The 22382-nt window shown below is 40.1% G+C and overlaps 3 protein-coding genes across 3 annotated transcripts in view; 2 read left to right on the top strand and 1 right to left on the bottom strand.

Moving 5' to 3' along the window:
* ankrd13c (ankyrin repeat domain 13C) overlaps positions 1 to 5104 on the top strand; it is a gene marked incomplete at its 5' end in the record, with an annotated part of 15574 nt that extends 10470 nt beyond the window's left edge. The window contains 5 exons of the mRNA XM_016258446.1: positions 96 to 264; positions 2552 to 2631; positions 2715 to 2813; positions 2902 to 3002; positions 4037 to 5104. Of these exons, the coding sequence (XP_016113932.1) occupies positions 96 to 264; positions 2552 to 2631; positions 2715 to 2813; positions 2902 to 3002; positions 4037 to 4167 (580 nt within the window). The remainder of the gene's footprint in view (positions 1 to 95; positions 265 to 2551; positions 2632 to 2714; positions 2814 to 2901; positions 3003 to 4036) is intronic.
* A 3619-nt stretch (positions 5105 to 8723) lies between these two features.
* srsf11 (serine and arginine rich splicing factor 11) lies at positions 8724 to 19496 on the bottom strand. Its single transcript, XM_016258448.1, is given in 12 exon segments — positions 8724 to 9144; positions 9222 to 9406; positions 9409 to 9494; positions 10369 to 10458; positions 12597 to 12710; positions 12797 to 12872; positions 12941 to 13074; positions 14020 to 14069; positions 14162 to 14248; positions 15039 to 15148; positions 16628 to 16761; positions 19242 to 19496. Coding segments are annotated over 12 exon segments (1383 nt in total). The 5' UTR covers positions 19364 to 19496; the 3' UTR covers positions 8724 to 8949.
* Positions 19497 to 21466: 1970 nt separating this feature from the next.
* trappc10 (trafficking protein particle complex subunit 10) overlaps positions 21467 to 22382 on the top strand; it is a 24810-nt gene continuing 23894 nt past the window's right edge. The window contains exon 1 of the mRNA XM_016258444.1: positions 21467 to 21527. Coding sequence (XP_016113930.1) covers positions 21467 to 21527 — 61 coding nt within the window. The remainder of the gene's footprint in view (positions 21528 to 22382) is intronic.

Genomic DNA, 22382 nt, shown 5'->3' with positions numbered 1-22382 from the left:
GTTTGTCTGTGTATGTGTTTGTCTGTGTGTGTGTGTCTCTGTGTGTGTGTATGTGTGTGTGTCTCTGTGTGTGTGTATGTGTGTGTGTGCTGTAGTTTGGACACTACACTGATCGACTTCACCGATATGAAGTGTCAGCGAGGAGACCTGAGCTTCATCTTCTGTGGAGACGCCGCTCCCTCCGAGTCCTTCGTGGTTCTGGACAACGAGCAGAAGGTTTATCAGAGGATTCATCACGAGGCACGTGCTCCTTCAGGACACACAGTCATATACACCTAGGATGGCTTTAGGGTGAGTAAATCATGGGGTCATTTTCATTTTTGGGTGAACTGTCCCTTTAAGGCCTTAACAACTCTGCAATCAGAGCAGAAAGTCTTAAATGTAGTGTCATAAATCCTGCAGAAACCCGATTCTGGTGATGTTGTGTTCATTCAGGCTGATTATTATTTCAGGTGTTGTGACTGCTGTTGTTTTTTTCACTGGTTGCTGACAGCAGTTGTTTTCCGCATTTATAAATCTGGGTCGGACACATTATTCCGCGTGTGGAGCGCTGGACGTTTGCCAGCCGTCTGTGCAGATTATGTTCATGAGCGCTGACTGGATGTGCTCAGGCGGGACTTTAGCTTCAGGTGCCGTCGCTTCAGACTGTGAGAATCTCACCGACGTTAGAAAGCTGCTTCTGACTGTTTCCACTGAGATGAACCACTGGCTGCTGGACTGTAACTCCGTAATCCCACAATGCCATGCGTTAGCAGCGTTTTCTCTTGATTTCATGGAATAGTTCACCCCAAAATGGAAATTAGCTGAAAATGTGCTCACTATCAGTTCATCAGAGATCAGGATGAGTTTGTTTCTTCATCAGGTTTGTAGAAATGTAGCATTGCATCAGTGTCTCACTGCAAGTGAATGGGTGCCGTCAGAATGAGAGTCCAAACAGCTGATAAAAACATCACAATAATCCACAGCACTCCAGTCCATCAGTTAACATCTGGAGAAGACAAAAGCTGAAACTAATCCAGCATTAAGACGTTTTTAACTCAAATACATTGAGTCTATAATCCATAATAACTCTTCCTCCAGTGAAAAAGTGCATCTGCTGTTGTCTCTCGCATCAAAATCCAGCCACATATTAGTTTAGAGCTGTTTAAACGCTGCTTGATCTGTGCAGATTTCTCTCCTGATTCACACCAGAACACTGACTCACTGGAGGAAGAGTTATTATGGATTATAGACTCTGTGTATTTGAGTTACAAACGTCTTAATGCTGGATTTGTTTCAGCTTTTGTCTTCTCCAGATGTTAAAGGGGTCATCCTATGCCCATTTGATATAAGTTGATATGATTCTTTAGGGTATTAATGAAAAGTCTATAACATACTTTGGTTAAAATTTCTCGATGGCAGTGTAAAAAACACCCTTTTTAACCCTGTCAAAATCAGCTCTGTTTCTAGTCCATGCTGCTTTAAATGCTAATGAGCTCTGCTGGCCCCGCCCCTCTGTTCTGTGGGTTGACGAGCAGACAGTAAACTTCAGCCGTGAAACTTGCTAATTAGCACATTATTAGGAAAGGCGATTTGCAAAGATTCATAAAAAACCCTTATACTCACTTCTTGTGTAGATGAAGCTGGATCACGAATGATTCACGCGAACATAGACGCATTTATGCAGATTCCTCTGGGGCATTCCTCTGTGTCTTCAGCGGCTCAGATGTCGGGAGTAAATGACTGCTATGTTCATTATTACATCCAACAACAGAACACCTCAATCTCTTAATCGGAGACGTTCTTGTCTTCCACCACACCGGAGTCGACACAATGGCGGACTGATGACAGCCACTCAGGGCGGAGCTAAGGTAAGACGGCCCTGTCAATCAACTACCGTGGGAGGGGCCTGTGCAGAACTACGTCATTCTGACAGGAACCTCAGAACAGCCTGATTTGAGAAAGGGGATTTAAAAAAAAAAAACTAAGTGGATTTTTATCATTATAGGATGGTAACTGCTATGTTCATTATTACATCCAACAACAGAACACCTCAATCTCTTAATCGGAGACGTTCTTGTCTTCCACCACACCGGAGTCGACACAATGGCGGACTGATGACAGCCACTCAGGGCGGAGCTAAGGTAAGACGGCCCTGTCAATCAACTACCGTGGGAGGGGCCTGTGCAGAACTACGTCATTCTGACAGGAACCTCAGAACAGCCTGATTTGAGAAAGGGGATTTAAAAAAAAACACTAAGTGGATTTTTATCATTATAGGATGGTAACACATTTATGTTCAAACAACAACAGAAGTGAATTTTGTATCTGATGACCCCTTTAACTGATGAACTGGAGTCTTGTAAAACTGAAGTGTACTGACTTTAACTCTCAGAGGATACTGTTCATGAGAGCTGCCGGTGATTGTAGTGTGTGGTGAGCAGCGTCCTCTGCTGGTGATGAACCGCTGATGCAGCGTAAACCCCATTCATGTCTTTGGCCTGAGAACAATAAATATAGATCATCGATGAATTGTCTATATTTGAACCTTTGTGTCTCTGTGCTCTGACAGCCGGTGAGGCGTCAGTCGCTGACCGCTCCGTCTCCGAACACTATCTCCTGGGAGGAGTACATCACCGCCGAGACGGGAAAGTACGTCAAACCTCCATCATATACTCAAACACACGGTGAGAGGAGCTGCTGGAGGCTCATGTCCTGTGTTTGCTCTCTTCTAGGGCTCCTCATCTGGGCCGAGAGCTGGTGTGCAAAGAGAGCAAGAAGAACTTCAAAGCAACTGTAGCCATGAGTCAGGACTTTCCTCTGAGCATCGAGTCGTAAGTGTCCCGCGCGGGCTCCGCAGACTCCTGGCGACGTCCATGTGGTGTTTGATGCTGATCACATCTCTTCTGACTTGTTTTACAGGCTGTTAAATGTTTTGGAGATCATCGCACCCTTCAAGCACTTTAATAAACTCAGAGAATTTGTTCAGATGAAACTTCCGCCTGGATTTCCTGTCAAACTAGGTAAACAGACACACTTTCAGCACGACCCATAAGACTTTGCTTCATCTTTGGAAAAAAATTTGATTTTTTTAATGAAACTTGAGAGGCTTCTATCCCTCTATTGAAAGAAGATCTGAAAATGTTATAAATGCCTCATAAAAGTGAATGATATGAGAGTGACTAAATGATCATTTTTGGGTGAATGATGCCTTTAATGTTAACTACTGTTAACTACCGTAACTACTGACTAGTAAAAGCAGTTTGTGTATTTTCTGCCGTTGTACGGCAAGTTGGAAACTTTATTAAAAAATGTATTTATTAATCTCAGCACTTAAACAATAGTAAATACATTAGTGAACATGAAATAACAATTATAATTATATTTTTACAGCATTTTAAATTTTTGTTAATGTTAATAAAAATAACTGTTCGAATAAACAAATAAACTGTAAACGAATACACAGTAAACGAATACACAGTAAACAAATACACAGTAAACAAATACACAGTAAACAAATACACAGTAAACAAATAAACTGTAAACGAATAAACTGTAAACAAATACACAGTAAACAAATAAACTGTAAACTAATAAACTGTAAACAAATACACAGTAAACAAATAAACTGTAAACAAATACACAGTAAACAAATACACAGTAAACAAATAAACTAAACTAATAAACTGTAAACTAATAAACTGTAAACAAATAAACTGTAAACTAATACACTGTAAATGAATAAACTGTCAAAATACACTGTAAACTAATAACCTGTAAAACTATGTAATTAAAATGTAATTAATATTAACAAAAGAACTCTTAATGTAAATCTCCGCTTGATCGTTGTGATGCACAAATAACTAGAATGGCAGTTTGATTCGTTTTATTGTAGGTGATGTTGCCTGAAGCGCTCGTTTTGCTCTTCAAGATTTTGTAAAATACTGTGAAGATGATTTAATGCAGTGAGGACACATTTGGCCAAAAAGCCGAATATGTGTTCATGTGGAGACTGAATAGTTGTCCTATGATTGGAGTGTGGTGTGTTCTCTTCCAGACATCCCCGTTTTCCCCACCATCACTGCCACCGTCACCTTTCAGGAGTTCCGCTACGACCAGTTCCACGACTCCATTTTTACAATTCCCAACGACTACAAGGAGGATCCCAGCCGCTTCCCAGACCTCTGAGCCGCTCGGCGTCTCCCTCTCCTCCCGGCCACACCAGCAGATGGAGAGGTGTAGGAAACACTCGATCATGTGGACACAGAGGGATCGTGCTGAAGTGAGTGAACCACTACATGATGAAGCTCTGGACTGAGCTCTCGCCAGAGACACGGAGCGCCGCTTCACATCTCCTCTGTAACGGGCAGGAATACGGCATTATAAATTATTACACAAGCCACGTTTTCATCTATATCTTTATTACAAACTTACTTCACTTAAAGGAAACGTGCATATTTAGGAAAGAAGTGGATGGCGATTGTATAGGATTGGAAAGCAATGTATATGTCATTTCTACACTTTCTTTGTGTAAATACCACTTCCTTCTCCAGTTCTTCTGCTTGTTGCATTATGGGAAACGGGCTTGTTCACTATCCTTCACTGTGCTTTTGCTTTCTCGCATCCTAGCGTTCACGGACCGGATGCAAATGTAGAAGTGTTTCACTTTATTTTCACCTTGATAGATGGATGTAAATACATTCGGATTTAAAGATGTTTTCCAGTGTAGGATAACTGACATGCATTATTGAGATATTAGTGTAAAATGTTACGGCGGCGAGTGTTTTATATGTGTGTTTGCACCAGCAATACCCCCCATTGGACAGTTTCCACTTTAATGTCTTTTATGTTTAGTTTTTCCTTCTCCGAAACGAGCTGCAACGCTTCCACGACCCACTACTGGCTAGTGTGGAAACTCGCTGTATTCCTTTTTTATTTTTGTTACCGGCTTCTTCTCCCTGTGTTTAATGACGTTAGATACTCTTCAGATTTGCTCCCAGATGCATTGAGCTCCCGGATGTTCAGCAGGAACCTTGTATGAACCTGCTGCACTTTTACATGACAAATTCTAATTAATAAAATGTCCACGTATCAGTCTCTTGTGGGGATTTGTTTTGGTCCGATGGTCTTTATTAGCATGCATGATATTCTAAAGGGGTGATGGATCACTTCCAGAATAAAAATCTGATGGTTTACTCGCCTCCATGTCATCCGAGATGTTCACAGAAATGAAGGTTTGTGAGGAAAGCGTTCCAGGATTTTTCTCCATATAATGGACTTCAATGGAGAGCAACTGAAGATCAAACCGGTTTCAGAGCCGAGCTCTACAGGATCCCAGCCGAGGAATAAGAGGCTCGTCTAGAGACAGTCTTCTAGATTTTTATTCTGGAAGTGAACTACTCGTAGGGGAAAACAAACCATTCGAAGTAACGTGCGGGGGCCTTGTTAAGTATAGGAGGCTAACCATGTTTTTTTTGGCGCTTTTATTACCAATTGTAGCCTATAACCACAGGTTTACTACAAATACCATGGTTAAACTATGGTTAGTGTAGCAAAACATGTTGTTTTGACCATGGTTTAACTACTACCAACCAATGCTTTTTGGTATTTTATATACATATTTGCATGCTATCTTTTTATTTTACGGCATGTTTTTGTGAAAATTATTTGGCAGTCGCTGCGCACTTCAAGGCGCTTTGGTGGACCTTAATGTTACCCGTTTAGTCAATGTTAAAAATCTCTTTAATATATCAATAAGAAAGTACGGCAGGCTTTTACTCAAGTCTTTATCACTTTATTAAAATGAAGCAAAACGAAAGGACAACCGTTTACTTTCACAAGCCGTCTGGTATAGGCTTGTAGTAGCCGAAGCCATCTCTTGCTCAATTAGGTAACAAACGATGTTGGGAAAGGACGCCTCTGGCCAGTCCGTTGGGTCGTTTGTCCAGTCACAGATACCGTACGGACAGTCCGACCCAATACGGCTCAGTTTTCATGCGTTTGTTGCTCTGTCGAGCGGCAGAAATGATTGTATGTAGGCCATTCTGAGTTAACACCATGCTTTTCCAATGAGGCGGAAAGTCTGTTTTCCACCACACTGCTGTGACGCACACCAATCAAGTCTACTATATGTGGAGATTTTAAGTATTTAAAAGTAAACATTTCCGTTTTAAAAATCGACTGGTTTGTCAGCTTTGATTTTCTCAGTGTCCTGAGCAGTGTTGGGGGTAACGCATTACAAGTTACGTAATCAGATTACTTTTTTCAAGTAACTAGTAAAGTAACGCATTACTTTGTAATTCACAAGAGAATATCGGAGTTACTTTTTCAAATAAGTAACGCAAGTTACTTTTGTTTCCAATTTATTGATTGACAGCTCTGGTGTTGCCATGGTGACAGAAATCAGATGTTACTGTAGAGCTAAAATAAATATGAATATGCGTTAATTCATCTCACTCACACACAAAAAACAACACAGATTCAGTATTCCTCAAAATGAATAAAATAATGCAACTCAGAATATGACGCAAACCATCTGTGTGTGTGTGTTTATTGCTGAAGTGTTGAAATGTCTTCTTCTGCATTCTACTGTACTTTCCCTTCAGCCTGAGGCGCATTCATTTCAATTTCGGTGTGAAAGGCTTTTATATTTGCCAGAAATATAACTTTTTTTATTTTAAAAACTAACAAGCAAGCCCTGTCCAGATTTTAAAAGTAGCGCAAAAGTAACGTAACGCATTACTTTCCATAAAAAGTAACTAACGTAATAAGTAACTTTTTTATGGAGTAACGCAACATTGTAACGCATTACTTTTAAAAGTAACTTTCCCCAACACTGATCATAACTGTTAAATTCTACAAACCGATATCAGAAAAGCAGTTAGCAGGAATTAAAATAAATAAGAATGATGAATGTGCTCGAGGCCATACTTTTCTTATTTCGCGGCTTTCTGGAATACTTGATTCTGATTGGTCAGTCGCGGAGTTAAGCGGGAAAATATTTTCAAATATTCACGCCGTCTGCACTTCAAACCGCCTCACACCAACCGTCGCCTCAGAGGATTGAGTATTAATATTTAGTATTTTAGCAGTGCCGATTGTATTGTATATTGTGTCCAGCGACTACTAAATTGTCTCTAGCAATCATTTCAAATAAGATCAAACAATTAAATACGTGTATGTAAGCACTGTTGTTGTAATTTCGACGCATAGATATTACCTCAGAAGTTAAAGAAATACGCTAGAAGCTTAAACAGTTCAGAAGTTTCAAAAATTCATTTTTATATATTTTTTCAAATCTAGATTTGTGTTGGATGTTCTCTTTGGAATGTGAAATATGGCTGTTTTATTTGTAAACATCACTCTTCTTTGGCTTATTTCAGTTAATGTGATTAATCTCTGGAGCTGACGGTGTCGTGTAAACATGACTGAAGACCAGATCAGACGAACCGATTCAATCGAGTGAGTCATTTACACTGGAACCGCTCCGAATGATTCGAACTCGTGACTCGATCATTCGGTTCACTAGCAAAAAAACTGTTCAAAAGAGCCATTCATTTTTGAATTTCGACATCGCTTGTAATAAAACTCAGAATCAGTTAAACCATTGCGCCGCTAAATGATTCACTGTTTCGAAGCGCTGCAATCGGTTCGCGAATCGTTTGATTCAGATCGGGGCTTCGGAGCGCGAATCTTTGTTCTGATTTCGTTTTTATTAAACAGTAGAAAACATCTAACCATTAAGACAGTACAGTAACAAGAAATTATCTTTTTATTATAGTAAAAGTGTAGCAACCGCGTTTTTTTGTGTCTCTATGAATAAATCCAACTAACTACATAAATGCAACATCTACAAAAAACAGATAAAAAAAAACATTTAAATGCATAGCTCTGCTGTCGAGTTAATGTAAAGAATTAGCATTTCCGCATTCGAATTACGCCCCGTTCACACCAAGGACAATAACTAGCTATTTCGATAAAGATATCGTTTTTAAAATCATAAATGTAAAAGAATAGTAAAGTCCAAACCACAGGAGAACGAGATCATTAAAATCACTTCTTACAGCCGATGAACGATAAAAACAGACAGCCAATCAGAATCCATCCTCGAGCATTTAACACAACAAACGACGTTATAATAAACGTTATCATGCGTTGGTGTGGACGCTTACATAGTTATCGCCGACAGACAGTGTGAACGAATCTTTAATCTTGTGTAGTTTAATATGTGCAAACAGCCTTGCCTCAATTTCACGCGCGCAAAAAAGCTGGCTTAAGAATTGATGCGGTTTCGAATATTTGCATCCAATTACCGCAAAAATTTAATTAAATGATCCAAATAGATTTTTTGCTCTACAACCTGAAAACCGACATTGGATAAATGTGAGTTAGTGCTTCACAACCCTCCTTGGTTCTGAAGGAACAAATAGACTAGAATTTTATATGAAGTTTTATTTTCAATTCGTAACATTGCAAACAGTACAGTGCAATCTACAGAAAAACACACTGTGGTAGATACAGCTGGACTGTCGAATGACCTGCGAGAGAAAGTTATCCAGTTCATGCGGAGCTCCACAAACGAGTTTAAAATGACAAACTAACTCAGGCTAACTATAAAAAACAAATGTAATTTCATTAAAAGAAAACAAAAAGCACGGCTTGACAATGTTATCCAAGCACTTTTAATCAGAGGGTGATTGCTTTAAATAGAAACTGCTAACAGACAGTGAATGGGTGTATTTTTCAACGGTCTACACTAAATGTACAGTATAACATCGTTCCACATCAGCCACGAGAGAAGAAACCGCTCTAAAACCGGAGAACTTCTTAAGACGAGCGTGTACCAGTAAATACAGCAGATTCTGAGGATGCGGTTTTAAAACTCGAAGGAATGAAGGAGTTTCAGACTGATCTAGAGCGGCGTCTGAACTCTACTGAACAATACACTCAAACACTGATCCGTGGGCTGCTTCAGTCGCTCATGTCCATGTCTTCGTCTTGCTGGTCTTCACTGTTTCCGTCCGACTCTCCGCGGCCCGCGTCGTCTGCGCTGTCTGCTAGCGGCTCTTTAGCCTGCGGCGACGAGGCGGCGTCCGAGTTCCTCTCGTGCTCTTCCTCGTGCTCGCTGTCGTAGCCCTGCTCCTCTTCATCGTAGTCCCTGGTCACCTGCGGAACAGAACCACAGAACTCAGAAGCCGGACTAGCACGTAAAGCGCAGCTGTTGACTGGTTAGACAGCGGTACCTTCACATCTCCCTTCTCGCTGTCGGACTTCCGGTCTCGGTCCTTGTCCTTGTCCTTGTCTTTGTCCTTGTCTTTGTCTTTGCTCTTCTTGCTGGCGGAACGTTCACTTTTGTCCCGAGTTCTCTCCCAGTCATCCTTCCTGTCTCGGTCGCGGTCTCTCTCGCGGTCTTTATCCTTCTTTTTCTCGGAGACGGCGAGCGGGACAGTTTCTTCTTGGGAGATCGTGGCTTCTTCGGTGATCGAGACGCGCTGCGACTTCTCTTGTGCCGTTTGCTGGAGGAAGAGACGCTCGCTTTCATCTGATCTAAACCACGGTAATCTACTTCCACATTTACTCATTGTGCTTTTAAAGATGCACTTGTGAAAACCCAAGGTTGGAATGACAAACTGACAGGGCCAGAGTCCAATTTTAGATTAATAAATCAAAAGTAGGGCTGTACAATTAATATTCTGCTGAAATATTAAGTCTGAAACTCAAAGGTCGTCTTAAATATTAGAATCGTTAAATGTTTATTTGATTACATTAAGATTAAATTCTATTAAATCATAAATCTAGAAATTAAAACAGAATTTCTGAAAGATAAAATATTTCATAGTGCCCTAATAGTGTAAAAATTAACTTGTTATTAAATAGTTAAAGATGTGGATTTAATTAAACCATTAAAATGCAAACCAAGAGGGAATTTTTTTTTTTTACCGAAATCACAGAATTTAGGAAAATATAAAAAGTATTTCATAAAGCCCTAAAAAATTTATTTTTGTTAAACTTTGTAAAATGTTGTTAATTTATTAATTTATAATTTTATGCCATATTAGCATCAAAGGCTATATTAATGGAAAACTCAAAAGTAACAATTTAAAACTGTCTTAACAATAATAACTCAATGAATTGTATGCAGTAATTTAACAATATATAGAAATGGATCAATTCTAATGTTTTCCTTAGAGGAACTGTCCATTAATGTAGTTTCTAAAAAATAAAAATCACAAAGGCAATTCTTCTTCTTGGGTTTACATGGGTTTGTCTTGTGTGACATACAGTCTGGTTATTACCAGGCTTGGCTTTCTGATCACTACAATTTTATTGAACCGTTAAAGCAGAATTCATAACTGAAAGCTGAATCTGGGAGGTGTTTTCATCACTCACCGGCTGGTGCTGCGGGAGCGTCTGGCGCTGCTGTAGCTCTTGGGTGGAGTTTTTGAGCGTTTTCTGTTCTTGTCATCCTTCCTCCGATCTCTACATCAGAACCAAACAAGCCGAGCGACGACAGTCATCATCAGGCTAGTATTTTCATATCTAATTAATATTAGGGCTTATTTGTGCCATCATATTTCTACAGTAACCAATCACACGATTCCGCTGAGTTTATGAATGCAGCGGCGTTCAGATGTTTTGTTCAGTGCTCTCTCGCGAATTCTCTCCTCATAAACACAGTGCAGATGTGCGTGCGATGCAAGAATAAGAGCTTTATTCATCGTACGTAGACGGCTTCACGCACTGCAACGGGATTATTCTTTGATGGTGTAAATGTTCTTTGCTCGCTTTCTGTCGCTGCTGTTTGAATAACTGAGGAAATGTAAGCATTATGGTTTTATTAAATGACTATCATTAGGGATGTAACGATTCACTCAACTCACGATTTTTTTTAATTTGAACAAAATGAGATTTAAGACTAATTATAAATTAAATGTGTCCTTTTATTATTGCTTGAACAAAATACTGCACATTTCTTTGTCAAATTGAAATATAACTAGGCCTGTCGCAATAATCAATATATAGACTTATCGCACAATATATGTACATGACCTCAATCATTTTTGGTGATGCAATATATCGCCCATTATATTTACTTAAAAATTAATGTCACCATGTTTTTTTTGCATTCCACTTGCGCCTGTGTCTTCTGCAGCTTCTCGTACATTACGTGGTGTAGTCACGAGGTGCTAGTTCACATTTAAAAAATGCTTCTACAAAAAAGAGTTTAATCTGCAGATATGGTCTTGTTTAGGGATCTGTGCCTTTGTGCATACGGACATCTGACTGCTGAGTACTAGTGATTGTGTTTCTCAGCAATAGTGTGCAGCCTTAATGTACAGAGAAAAGAAGGTCAGGGGAAAATCTCCATACAAGTTATTTGTGCATCTACTTGTTACTTTGCACTTTTTGTTAGAAAATGTTTATTTACTATTTATTCAGGTTTTTTAAGGGATCTAATAATTTCCATAATCTAAATATTCTTAAAAATTAAAAGTTTGTTGTCATTTGGAAGTGTGTTGGCCTACTTGCATTATTATGCGGTTACATTATGATTATATGTTCAGTGGCATAAAATGGTCTTTAAAATGACAATAATATCGCTTATCGCAATTATTTCTGGGGCAATATATCGCACAACAAAAAGCTGTTATCGTGACAGGCCTAAATATAACACTATAATAATATAGCACTTGCATATTATTGCTCTTTTGTTGGTTTCGATTGCTTCTATTGTCCTCATTTGTAAGTTGCTTTGGATAAAAGCATCTGCTAAATGATTAAATTTAAATATAATGTAAATAACAAAACTATATAGAAATTTTAAAACAAGCCCCAAATCAAATAAATAAGTAACACAAATAAAAGAAATCTCTTCATATAAGCAAACTAAGGCTTTGTCTGTGCTCTTAACATTTAAACTTAGAGGCAACCACTGCGTTTTAATCACGATCCAAACAAAGATGCTGCATACATGCAACACGAGCAGTTTTTAATCTAAATTAGATTGTACAATTTCGAAATTTGAAGCAAAAACAGAATGGTTTGACTTCAGTTTTGTGAAACTATGCATAAAAAATATCTGCATGAAACAGAAACAGCAGACGAGCTGAACGAGACGCAGATGCACTCTCTGCCAGCAGGTGGCGCTTAAAGCCTTTCCTTGGTTTCCGCTGTAAACAAAGCAGCGCTGCGCTTATAAACTTTAATATGTGTTATACAGAGGCAAGAGGAAAAGAAAAAATACCATCTAAGCTTTTCTAAAGACAGTAAGTTCCCCTCAGACATGCATTCATATAAACTCATACCTTTGTTTAGCATCTCAACCGATTTGAATCGTCACTCGCGGTTAATCGTTACGTCCCTAGTTATGTTAAATACAAATCCAGTCATATTAAAAATATTTTATGACGTGATATCCATATGCTACTTGACTAAAAAGATATAATGTGTAGTTGATAGATTACACTGGAGTCCGGCTATGAAACTACGCAAGTAAATAATTAAATCGGCGATCTCACAGGCTGATGACAGGACTATGGAGCATATCGCCCAACATACACCCCACAACTAACCCAGAACACATTTCACCCGCTTGAGGTGCTTTCATCCGAACTCACCTGGACCTGGAGCGTCTGCTGCGGTCTCTGGAACGAGACTTCCTCCTCCTGGGGCTCTTGGACCTCCTCCTGCTCCTGGAACGAGATCTCCGTCTGGAGCGACTCTTAGACCTCCTGCGCTCACAGCAAACTCACATCAGACCGTGACCACGCACGCATGCATCTCAGCTCTGAGCTCTGACTGAGACGTCAGCACAAACCTGTGTCTGGAGCGGGACCTGGACCTCCTGCGCCGGGATCTGGACCTGGAGCGCTTGCGTTTATCATCCTTCTTACCTGAAGAAGCACACGCTTTAGTACAGTGTTCTTTCAGATATCTTTGATCTAGCAGCTCAATCACTCACTTCCGGGCTCGATGGCAGCGGAGATCAGAGACTGGGCCTCTCTCACTCGCTTCATGGCTTCTTCGATCTCTTTATTCGAGCCGTCCGTCTTCAGTCCAGGGGTCAGATTCAGCCCCGCGGCGAGATGATTCAGCCTGAAATGATAGCAAAAGCTCAGACAGATGAGAGATCAGAATCACGAAATTCAGTCGTTAGAATGTAATTTACAGTATAGCTATGAGTGACACAAAAATGGGCAAGTTTTAGACGAATAAAGTATAAGTAGTAAAATCAAGGAGTACTCTCTATGAATATTAAACTGCAAAAGATTGGCGTTGAAATGAAATCTGCGTGCCTCTGTGTGATGGAGCAGGGCAGTATTTCACCTTTTAATTTTAGAAAACCATCATCAAACAGACTCGAAGCTCTTCACATGAAACCATCAAAAGATTGGTTTAACTTGAAATTATGAAAAATAAAATTAGTTTTGTACAATAAAAAATTTAATTAGAATTAGTAGATTACTCAAACAGCAGCAATCATTAAACTTTTTTTTTTTAAAGGAATCACATTTATTCCAAGTTTTTAAAAGTAAACCTGTTGTGCCCAAAAATAAAAATAATCATTTGATTACAAAGATTATTTAAATTGTTTTATGCCTTGATTATCAGCATTAAAACATGGAAAATTAAAACAGAATTTCTACACAAATAAAACTTTCATAGGGCTGTTATTGTAAAGATTTGATAAATATTAAAGTTTATGAATTCAATTGCTTAGACATACTTTTAATGGTTTATTTAAACCATCAAAATGTAAAAAAAAAATAAAATTAAAAACAGAAAACACGAAATTTGGGAAAATAAAACTACATTCAAGGAAAATTGGATTTCATAGGGCCCTACGTTTTTTAGTTAAACTTAATAAATTGTTAAATGTATAATTTCAATTAACTAGATATGTTTAAATTGTATTTACCAATAAAATATAATCCAGAAAAGTCAAAAAGGGGAGGGGGAAAAAAAAACTGGGATTTGGGAAAATTCTAACTGATTTCATAGAGCCCCTGATGAGTAAACGCTTGATACTGATGGACTTACTTGGGGTCTATGGATGCCATAAGCTTCATAAGCTGCTCAGCTGACAAAGACTAGGAAGAAAAACACATCAAGCATGAGTAAAAATCCTTCTACTGAAGGTTTGGAGCAGGGCCATCGATGATGGAGCCGAAAGGCGTCAAACCTGAGTGTTTATATTGGGCGCCGCCAAAGCCAGAGCTGCCATGGGGTCCAAGTTTGGCCCTCCAAGACCTAGAGGAACGCCGCCGATCTGAGGAGACAAAACATCAGCATCATTACAGCAGCCATGTTTCCATCCACCTATTGTTTGCATAAATTTTAAAAAATGCGCTGAAAAAAACAAAAACAAACTTATGCGCTCATTTGAGTAGGATAAACTTTATCCAATATGAAAAAACGCACAAACTACGACGGAAACACATTTACTGAATAACTCGCTTTTTCATGTGCACTGAAAAAGTTATGTGACTTTGCGCTATGAGATAACTTTGACCAGCGGACCGATCTCGTTCACAGCATCTGAAGCGTTACGGTCATTCTAAAATGCCGGAGCAAAGTCTGCCGTCAAAGTATTTCTGTATAATTGTCTTACACGACTGCGCTCACAAATAACAGGCATCCGCCTCCGAAAGCAATGACTGCATTTATCGTTTCGTCTGCTCGCTCCGAGGCACAAGTCATTTATCATATATCAATTATTTCTATCCTATTTCAGCACTTTTGCTGCCATTTCAATACTTATTTAGTACTTTTGGTAATATATCAGTATTTTGATAATATTTCAGTACTTTTAATACCATTTCAGTATTTTGATACTATTTCAATCATTTTTATCCTATTTCAGAACTTTTGATACTATTTAGATACTTTTGATACTATTTCTTTACTTTTGATACTATTTTGTTCTGTGAGTCGTTGGATGGAAACGATGTTTCATGCGATATTCCAGTTTTGCACATAAGTTTAATTTGAATCTTTGTATGGAAGCATAGCTAGTGCAGAGCGGCCGATGGTCTCTGGTTACACCGATTGACACTCACAGATGGCATGGGGTTGGGCGTCGGGAGGAGCCCGCCTCCTGGCAGCAATCCTGCGACGGCATTGGCTGGAGCCAGCAGCGACAGAGCCTTGGATTCGTCAGGAATCACTCCTGCAGGACGGAAACGGCACAATCAAACCGTGCCACGCTTCTCGCGCCACACATAGACAGACCCACAAAGTCAAACTTTCTTTTTACATTTGCACTGACATCAGTACTCGCTTTGTCAGCGGAAGCTAACACATGAGGTCCCTTAACAAAAGCATCAAGTGCACAATACTACAAGAAAAGGAAATGACACTAGACACACTGCCAAGATGTTATCACCTGAACTTGATTTTTTAAGTCATGAACCAAATGTAAGCAAGCACAGCCGGATCTCCACTGGGATGTGCTCTCAAGTTTCATAAGTTGTATAAAGAACAAGCGATTCAGGTCGGCTGCTTCGCTATAAAGCACACAGAGACATCAAGATAGACAAAACAGTTTATGATTCGGGTGTCAGCATCAAATGACAGTTCATCAATCCACTGATGGCATGACTTACCATTACTAGTGCAAATAACATTGGCTTACGGGGCTTAGAGAGCTAAAGCTGCCGTTACCTGGTCTAAAACAGAATCCTATGGCATAAACTTCCAGCAAAAGTCCATTTTAAATTAAACTCTAGACTGTGTGTCAAATGCTGAAGAGGAAAATAACTAGAGTTAAATGACAATGAGCGTTTGGTGAGTGCATGGATTCCTTTGGGCGAGCGCCTCTGAAATTAATATTTCACTCCAAACGACACAATCATCACACACACACACACACACACACACACGAGAGAGAGAGATAGAGAGAGAATACGAGAGAGAGAGAGAGAGAGAAACAGGACAAGCTGCAGAAGACAAAACTGTTGGGTGGCATTTTCTGCTGGGCCTGGTTTACAGGACTTGCAGAACCAGGGAAAAGAACTGGAAAACACAACAACAAAAAACAGAAACGACCGTTAAAAAGCTTCTCAGGCCTTTTTCAGTCATGTGGAGAGGAACAAAACACATTCTAGACCTGATTCTTACTCAAAAAAAAAAAAAAGCTGAAAATATTAAAGGGAGGTTGGAGAAATATTACAATCGCACAGGATAGCCCTATCATTACGCGCTGTGCTTAACACTCATGCATAATGCGCTATCTTACCGTACTTTATTAGCATGCATTGCAGAAACATTCTTTCAGCCTAAACATTAGTGCTGTGCAATGAATAGAGCGATCGATCTTTGTCTGTGAGCTCAGATGGAGACACAAGAGAGAGGATAATAGTTTACAGCAGGGAAACACGTGGGCCGGTCTCGATTATTTGTCTACAGGGTCACTCTCAGACATCTGCCGGCTCTGCAATTGCCTTGTTCACTATAAAAATCACACACACAAATGACAAAGAGAAAAGTTTAACAAAAAAAATGGATCTAAATGAGTTAAACATGAGCTCCTGCCACTCAGGCCTCATTCCCCATTGATATTTCTGAAATATACACCTGTATGACGGCCACTGGGGGTGCGAAGGGATCGATCACATGAACGTGAAGATTGGAAAAGAGCGGCACAAACCTTCGGCGAAGGGGACGACGATCAGGGCTCGGTCCACGAACACCGTGTTGGTCAGATGCTGGGAAACTCCGACTGACTCCGGCTCGTGGAACTTTACAAAACATACACGTGAAGTCACAGGCAAGGGAGAATCACTGAAAGAAAATATAGATGCTTTTGCGAGATGTACACACAACGATCAACAACACCTCCTGCAGTCAAACAGTCACGCTTCAGGCAAATGCGCCAGATCCGGCTCGGGTTTAGATCCACCAGCGGCCTACCTTCGCTGCAGATATGACCACGCCAGATGTTTTTCGATGGGTGAAAAACAACAAAAGCACAGAACAGAAGTTAGCTAGTGGAGAAGCCTACATACTGCCTGATGGTGGAGCAGAGAAATCAAGACACCAGGCCTGGAAACAGCATGCATGTGTGTTCCTAAGCCTAAAACAGGGCTTCTGCGGGTTTCAAGTAAACACTGAAAGCCTTTAATGCGTTTTGGCAGGTCATTTACACGCTGAAAACGCAAGCTTTAGAAAACGGGTATCAAAGCGCAAGTGTTTGAAAACGATTCCATTGTTGTCTTTACGTAAACTACGTGAAAACACATGCATATGTGTTCAGCCTACAGGCGTTTCTTTAAAAAGTGACGTCGCCACCTACTGGCCTGGTGTGCATAATACTGCGTTTTCAGGCGTTTTGGTGTGAACCGGGTTCGTTTTGCCAATGCTGTCGTCCGTACGTGAAACTTTTCAAAAATGCAAATGCATTTTTAGTACATTGCTGTTGCATTTACGACCAAGTAAATAAAATGTACGGAATAAATTGAATACAACACGATACGTCAATATGATGTCTCTTTAAAGTTTGAAAACACAACGTAAAAGCAATCTCAATTACTTTTTAAGAAACTGTGATTTGACCTTCATCCTGCTGAGCTCCATTGAAGTCCATTATATGGAGAAAAATCCTGGAACGTTTTCCTCAAAAACCTTAATTTCTTTTTACATCTCGGATGACATTGAAGCGAGAAAATTACCAGATTTCTATTCTGGAAGTGAACTACTCCTTTAAAACGTGAATTTCTCTATTCCAAACACTATAATTAGAGATCGACCGATATATCGACTTACCGATATTTTTCCCGATATTTAAGCATTTTACAATAATCGGATATCGGTTTTGTAATATGGGATTCACCGATAAACGCCACCATCTTGTGGATGTTTTGAGAATTGCGTGCAGGATCGCCATTGCAGCGCGTCTGAGGGCAGACGAGACAACAACTGCGTGCACAGGTACTTGATTTACTGTAGTTAGTAAACTTTATTTAACATTAACGCACAAATTAGATGCATTACATAAATGCCTGATATGCAGTTCATGCAGCTTGGCTCGAAGAAATAGAGTCACGTAAAACTTTGCGTGAATTAAATAATATGCAGCCATGGCTGAGCGCATGTTGGAAATAAAAACGCTAAATTTACTTCTCTCTCTCTCTGTTGTAGCACGCATTTCATAATCTAGAACGACAAAAACATTATTAGTAATTCTGATATAACATGCCAGTTGAGAAATGCAATAAAACACGATGTTCTGCGTTACATTTCAATATTCCAGAGAACATTATCCAGTGAATTATTCTTCACTCTTTAGCCGATTAAACAGCTTATAAACCTACTAAAACTGTAGTTTAAAATAGTTGATACGACTCCTTTCCTTTATTTATTTTCTGCATTTGAAATCATTAGACCGTCTACATTTATTTTGCTTATTGTTAATATTAGTGTTGCTGCTGATGCTTTAAATAAAATGTTTTTTATTGTAACGTGAAGATTAAATTTAACATGAAAGACTGCTAATTTTCAACACTTTTTTAAAGATGGCTGAAAGGAGGAAAAACCAAAGTGAAGTATGGACTTACTCATTTATTTACTTTATAACCGTAAATATCGGTTCTGGATATCGGTTATCGGGCACGCAAATAATTAGTATCGGTTATAAAATATCAATATCGGTCGATCGTTAACTATAATGCGCAAGTAACTTTTACTGTACCTTTGAAACACTGCCCCCCCATTGGCAGATTCTTGTTGTAATCATAAACCCACTTCATTACGTTCAGTTTCTCATAAAACAAAACTTAATATCTTAAATTTTACATTTCCAGTAAATGCGTCCTGATTTAAGGATGCTTAGATATCCATGCAGCGCACGCAACATTTAATGCTTTAATAAGGACTCAAGTCTTTAATTTGTTGAAGGGAGAATTAAAGCTACAGAAACCCTGCGCGTGTGACGTCATCGCGTTGCGTAAGGCGTGACGCACGGCGCTTCATACTGTAAAACAAGCGCATCAAACATCAGTTATTAGCTCATCCACGATAGACTAGATTACGAATAACGTTAGTTGATCGAGAGCGAGTGAGAATAACGAGGTAGTTAGCGATTGGGCGGGTTTTGTTGAGAAAATCTGGCAACCCTGGCGGCGGCGTGTTTAGAGTTATATTCAATCGGGATGAATAGACAGATATTCGCTATTGTTTTATAGAAGATCTACAGCGCATGCGTGTATACAGCTCTCTCCTTATTAAACACACGTATCTGGATGTTTTGAAGACTTTATACTCACTCTGGAGGAAAGAGCCGGAGCTCGTCGATGGTTCCGATGAAGCCGAACAGGGTTCGCATCTGCTCCGCGGTGCTGCTCGGCGACACGTTCGTCACCTGGATCACACTGGTGCTGGACGTCATTGTGGCGAACGTTAATCGAAAGGCATTTAAATCCGTGCGGTAGAAGCGCGAGTTCTCCTCAGCGAACCGAATCAAGCGTCTCCCTCGCGGCCTGCTGCGGTCTAATGGCGCGTGCTCACTAGAACATGGCGGCGCACGGGGGCCGATTTCAAAATACAAGTCCTCGTGACGCGCTGTAGACGCGTTCTGTTTCAGCGCACAGGCCTATGGAGGACGAAACCTGCCAAAACAATAAATAAATAAATGTGTGCGTAAATACACGTATTCTTGTTTAAATACATACATAAATAATTAAACATGGGATGAAAGTAGGCAAATAAATAAAATAAATTGGTGGGCAAATGGAAAATGTTTTTTTTTTTTGTCGCATTTATTTTTCCTCTGCGCAACATGCTAATGAGAGGGTGTTAATTATGCAAGAGTAGGCGGATCGTGAGCGTTTGCATGCGCATTAACTTCATCAGTCAAGGGGACTGGTTATTATCTTACACTTTCTCATAGAACTAGTTTTGTAGTTATAATCATGAGAGCGCTAAATCATAAAAGATTTTAAGTGGCCAATGTACAATAGTAATGCTTACATAGCTCTTAATTGCAATACTGAACCGTTAATTGCTTAATAAACAGTTTTGTCGCCTGCATCTGATAACTAATGGGGGGAAACGGTCTGTTCCTCGATTAAACCACTTCACAGCAGTTCTCGAGGATGTATATGAGCCTCTGTTTGTACAATAATACATTGAGAATCAGCTGAGATGTACCCTTGTGTTGTGTATGTCACTCATTTGGTTCTCCCGCCGTAAAGAGAGAGAGATCGCTGCAGATCGACTTGGTTGCAGAAGACTGTTTACTGAGCATAAACATGATCTTACACGTACCGAGCCGGTAAAACCATCCTAATAAACACTAGCGGCCATCAAAAGAACGAGCCCTTATTCCACGGATAGCGTGAATAATCTGACGATGACCGTGGGATGCTGATATTACAGTCGTCTCTAGCTGGACACTCAATCGGGTTACAAAATCTGACGTCAGGAAACACCTCTGGGCATTCCGTCGGGTCGTGTGTGAAGCCACAGATACTGTACGGACAATACGGCTCAGTTTTCTATGTATCTTGCTCTGTTGAACGGCAAACGTGACTTTACTAGGCTTTACTGGATTAACACCATACATCTCCTGTCAGCGGGAAAGCCACGCCTCCAGCTATCACATGACCCGAGCAAGTCCATATAGTCCACACCCTCTCATTAGCATGTTGCGCAGAGGAACAATAAATGCGGAACTACATTCAGAAATAAATGAGCGATCAAAGGAAAATAAATAGGATGAGTTTAGCAAACATTTTCCATTCGCCCACCAATTTATTTTATTTATTTGCCTACTTTAATCACGTTTAATTATTTCTATATGTATCTAAACAAGAATTTGTGTATTTATACACACATTTATTTATTAGCATATTTATTTGTGCATTTATTTATTTATTGTTTTTGCAGGTTTGGGTCTCCATAGACATCGAGATGATTCACATGTGCTGAAATGTCATGAAAATAATATCAAATTACAAAAAAAAATAATGGTTTTTGTATTTAACATATATTTTTCTATTGATGATAATGTGTTTATGTGGGAAAACTGTACAGTTATTAACATTTACTTATATTAATAACATATTTAGTTGTAAACTATTGTAAAATGATAATTTAACATGCCTGTTTCTTTATATGATTTTATCACCAGACAATGAATATAGAAATATTAGCGACAATGTGCAACAAAGTAACCTTTAGCATACTGTATATGAGTGTCATTTTGGCAAAAATTAAATAGAATAAGTGTATTAAATGCATTACAAATTGGCACTAAAGACAGAAAAAAAAGAATTGCTTTAAAGTTGTTTTGATCTCTTGTTTTGAAATACTAAAACGCAAACTAGCGCGTGTCACGTTACATCCGGTGTGGCGGTGACGCGGGCGGAAGTCGTCGCTCCGTGTCAGCAGATAGGAAATGGAGAGTGAAGGGGCGTCATCGATAGATTAGCGGCGGTGAGAGTGATCGATTACTCTGTTGATGCTGGACCGATGCTGGTGAACGGAACCCATGGAGCCCCATGAGGAGAAACCCATCATCTACACGATGGAGAACAAACCCATAGTGACCTGTGAGTGTGTGTGTGTGTGTGTGTGTGTGTGTGTGTGTGAGAGAGCGAGAGAGAGTGTGTGTGTGTGAGAGAGCGAGAGAGAGTGTGTGTGTGTGAGAGAGCGAGAGAGAGTGTGTGTGTGTGAGAGAGCGAGAGAGAGTGTGTGTGTGTGAGAGAGCGAGAGAGAGTGTGTGTGTGTGAGAGAGCGAGAGAGAGTGTGTGTGTGTGAGAGAGCGAGAGAGAGTGTGTGTGTGTGAGAGAGCGAGAGAGAGTGTGTGTGTGTGAGAGAGCGAGAGAGAGTGTGTGTGTGTGAGAGAGCGAGAGAGAGTGTGTGTGTGTGAGAGAGCGAGAGAGAGTGTGTGTGTGTGAGAGAGCGAGAGAGAGTGTGTGTGTGTGAGAGAGCGAGAGAGAGTGTGTGTGTGTGAGAGAGCGAGAGAGAGTGTGTGTGTGTGAGAGAGCGAGAGAGAGTGTGTGTGTGTGAGAGAGCGAGAGAGAGTGTGTGTGTGTGAGAGAGCGAGAGAGAGTGTGTGTGTGTGAGAGAGCGAGAGAGAGTGTGTGTGTGTGAGAGAGCGAGAGAGAGTGTGTGTGTGTGAGAGAGCGAGAGAGAGTGTGTGTGTGTGAGAGAGCGAGAGAGAGTGTGTGTGTGTGAGAGAGCGAGAGAGAGTGTGTGTGTGTGAGAGAGCGAGAGAGAGTGTGTGTGTGTGAGAGAGCGAGAGAGAGTGTGTGTGTGTGAGAGAGCGAGAGAGAGTGTGTGTGTGTGAGAGAGCGAGAGAGAGTGTGTGTGTGTGAGAGAGCGAGAGAGAGTGTGTGTGTGTGAGAGAGCGAGAGAGAGTGTGTGTGTGTGAGAGAGCGAGAGAGAGTGTGTGTGTGTGAGAG

Source organism: Sinocyclocheilus grahami, unplaced genomic scaffold (assembly GCF_001515645.1).
Source record: "Sinocyclocheilus grahami isolate Dianchi unplaced genomic scaffold, SAMN03320097.WGS_v1.1 scaffold1687.1, whole genome shotgun sequence".
In the NCBI taxonomy this organism is placed as follows: Eukaryota; Metazoa; Chordata; class Actinopteri; order Cypriniformes; family Cyprinidae; genus Sinocyclocheilus; species Sinocyclocheilus grahami.
The sequence above is the reverse complement of the archived record's forward strand: the minus strand, read 5'-3'. Positions and strand labels throughout refer to the sequence as shown.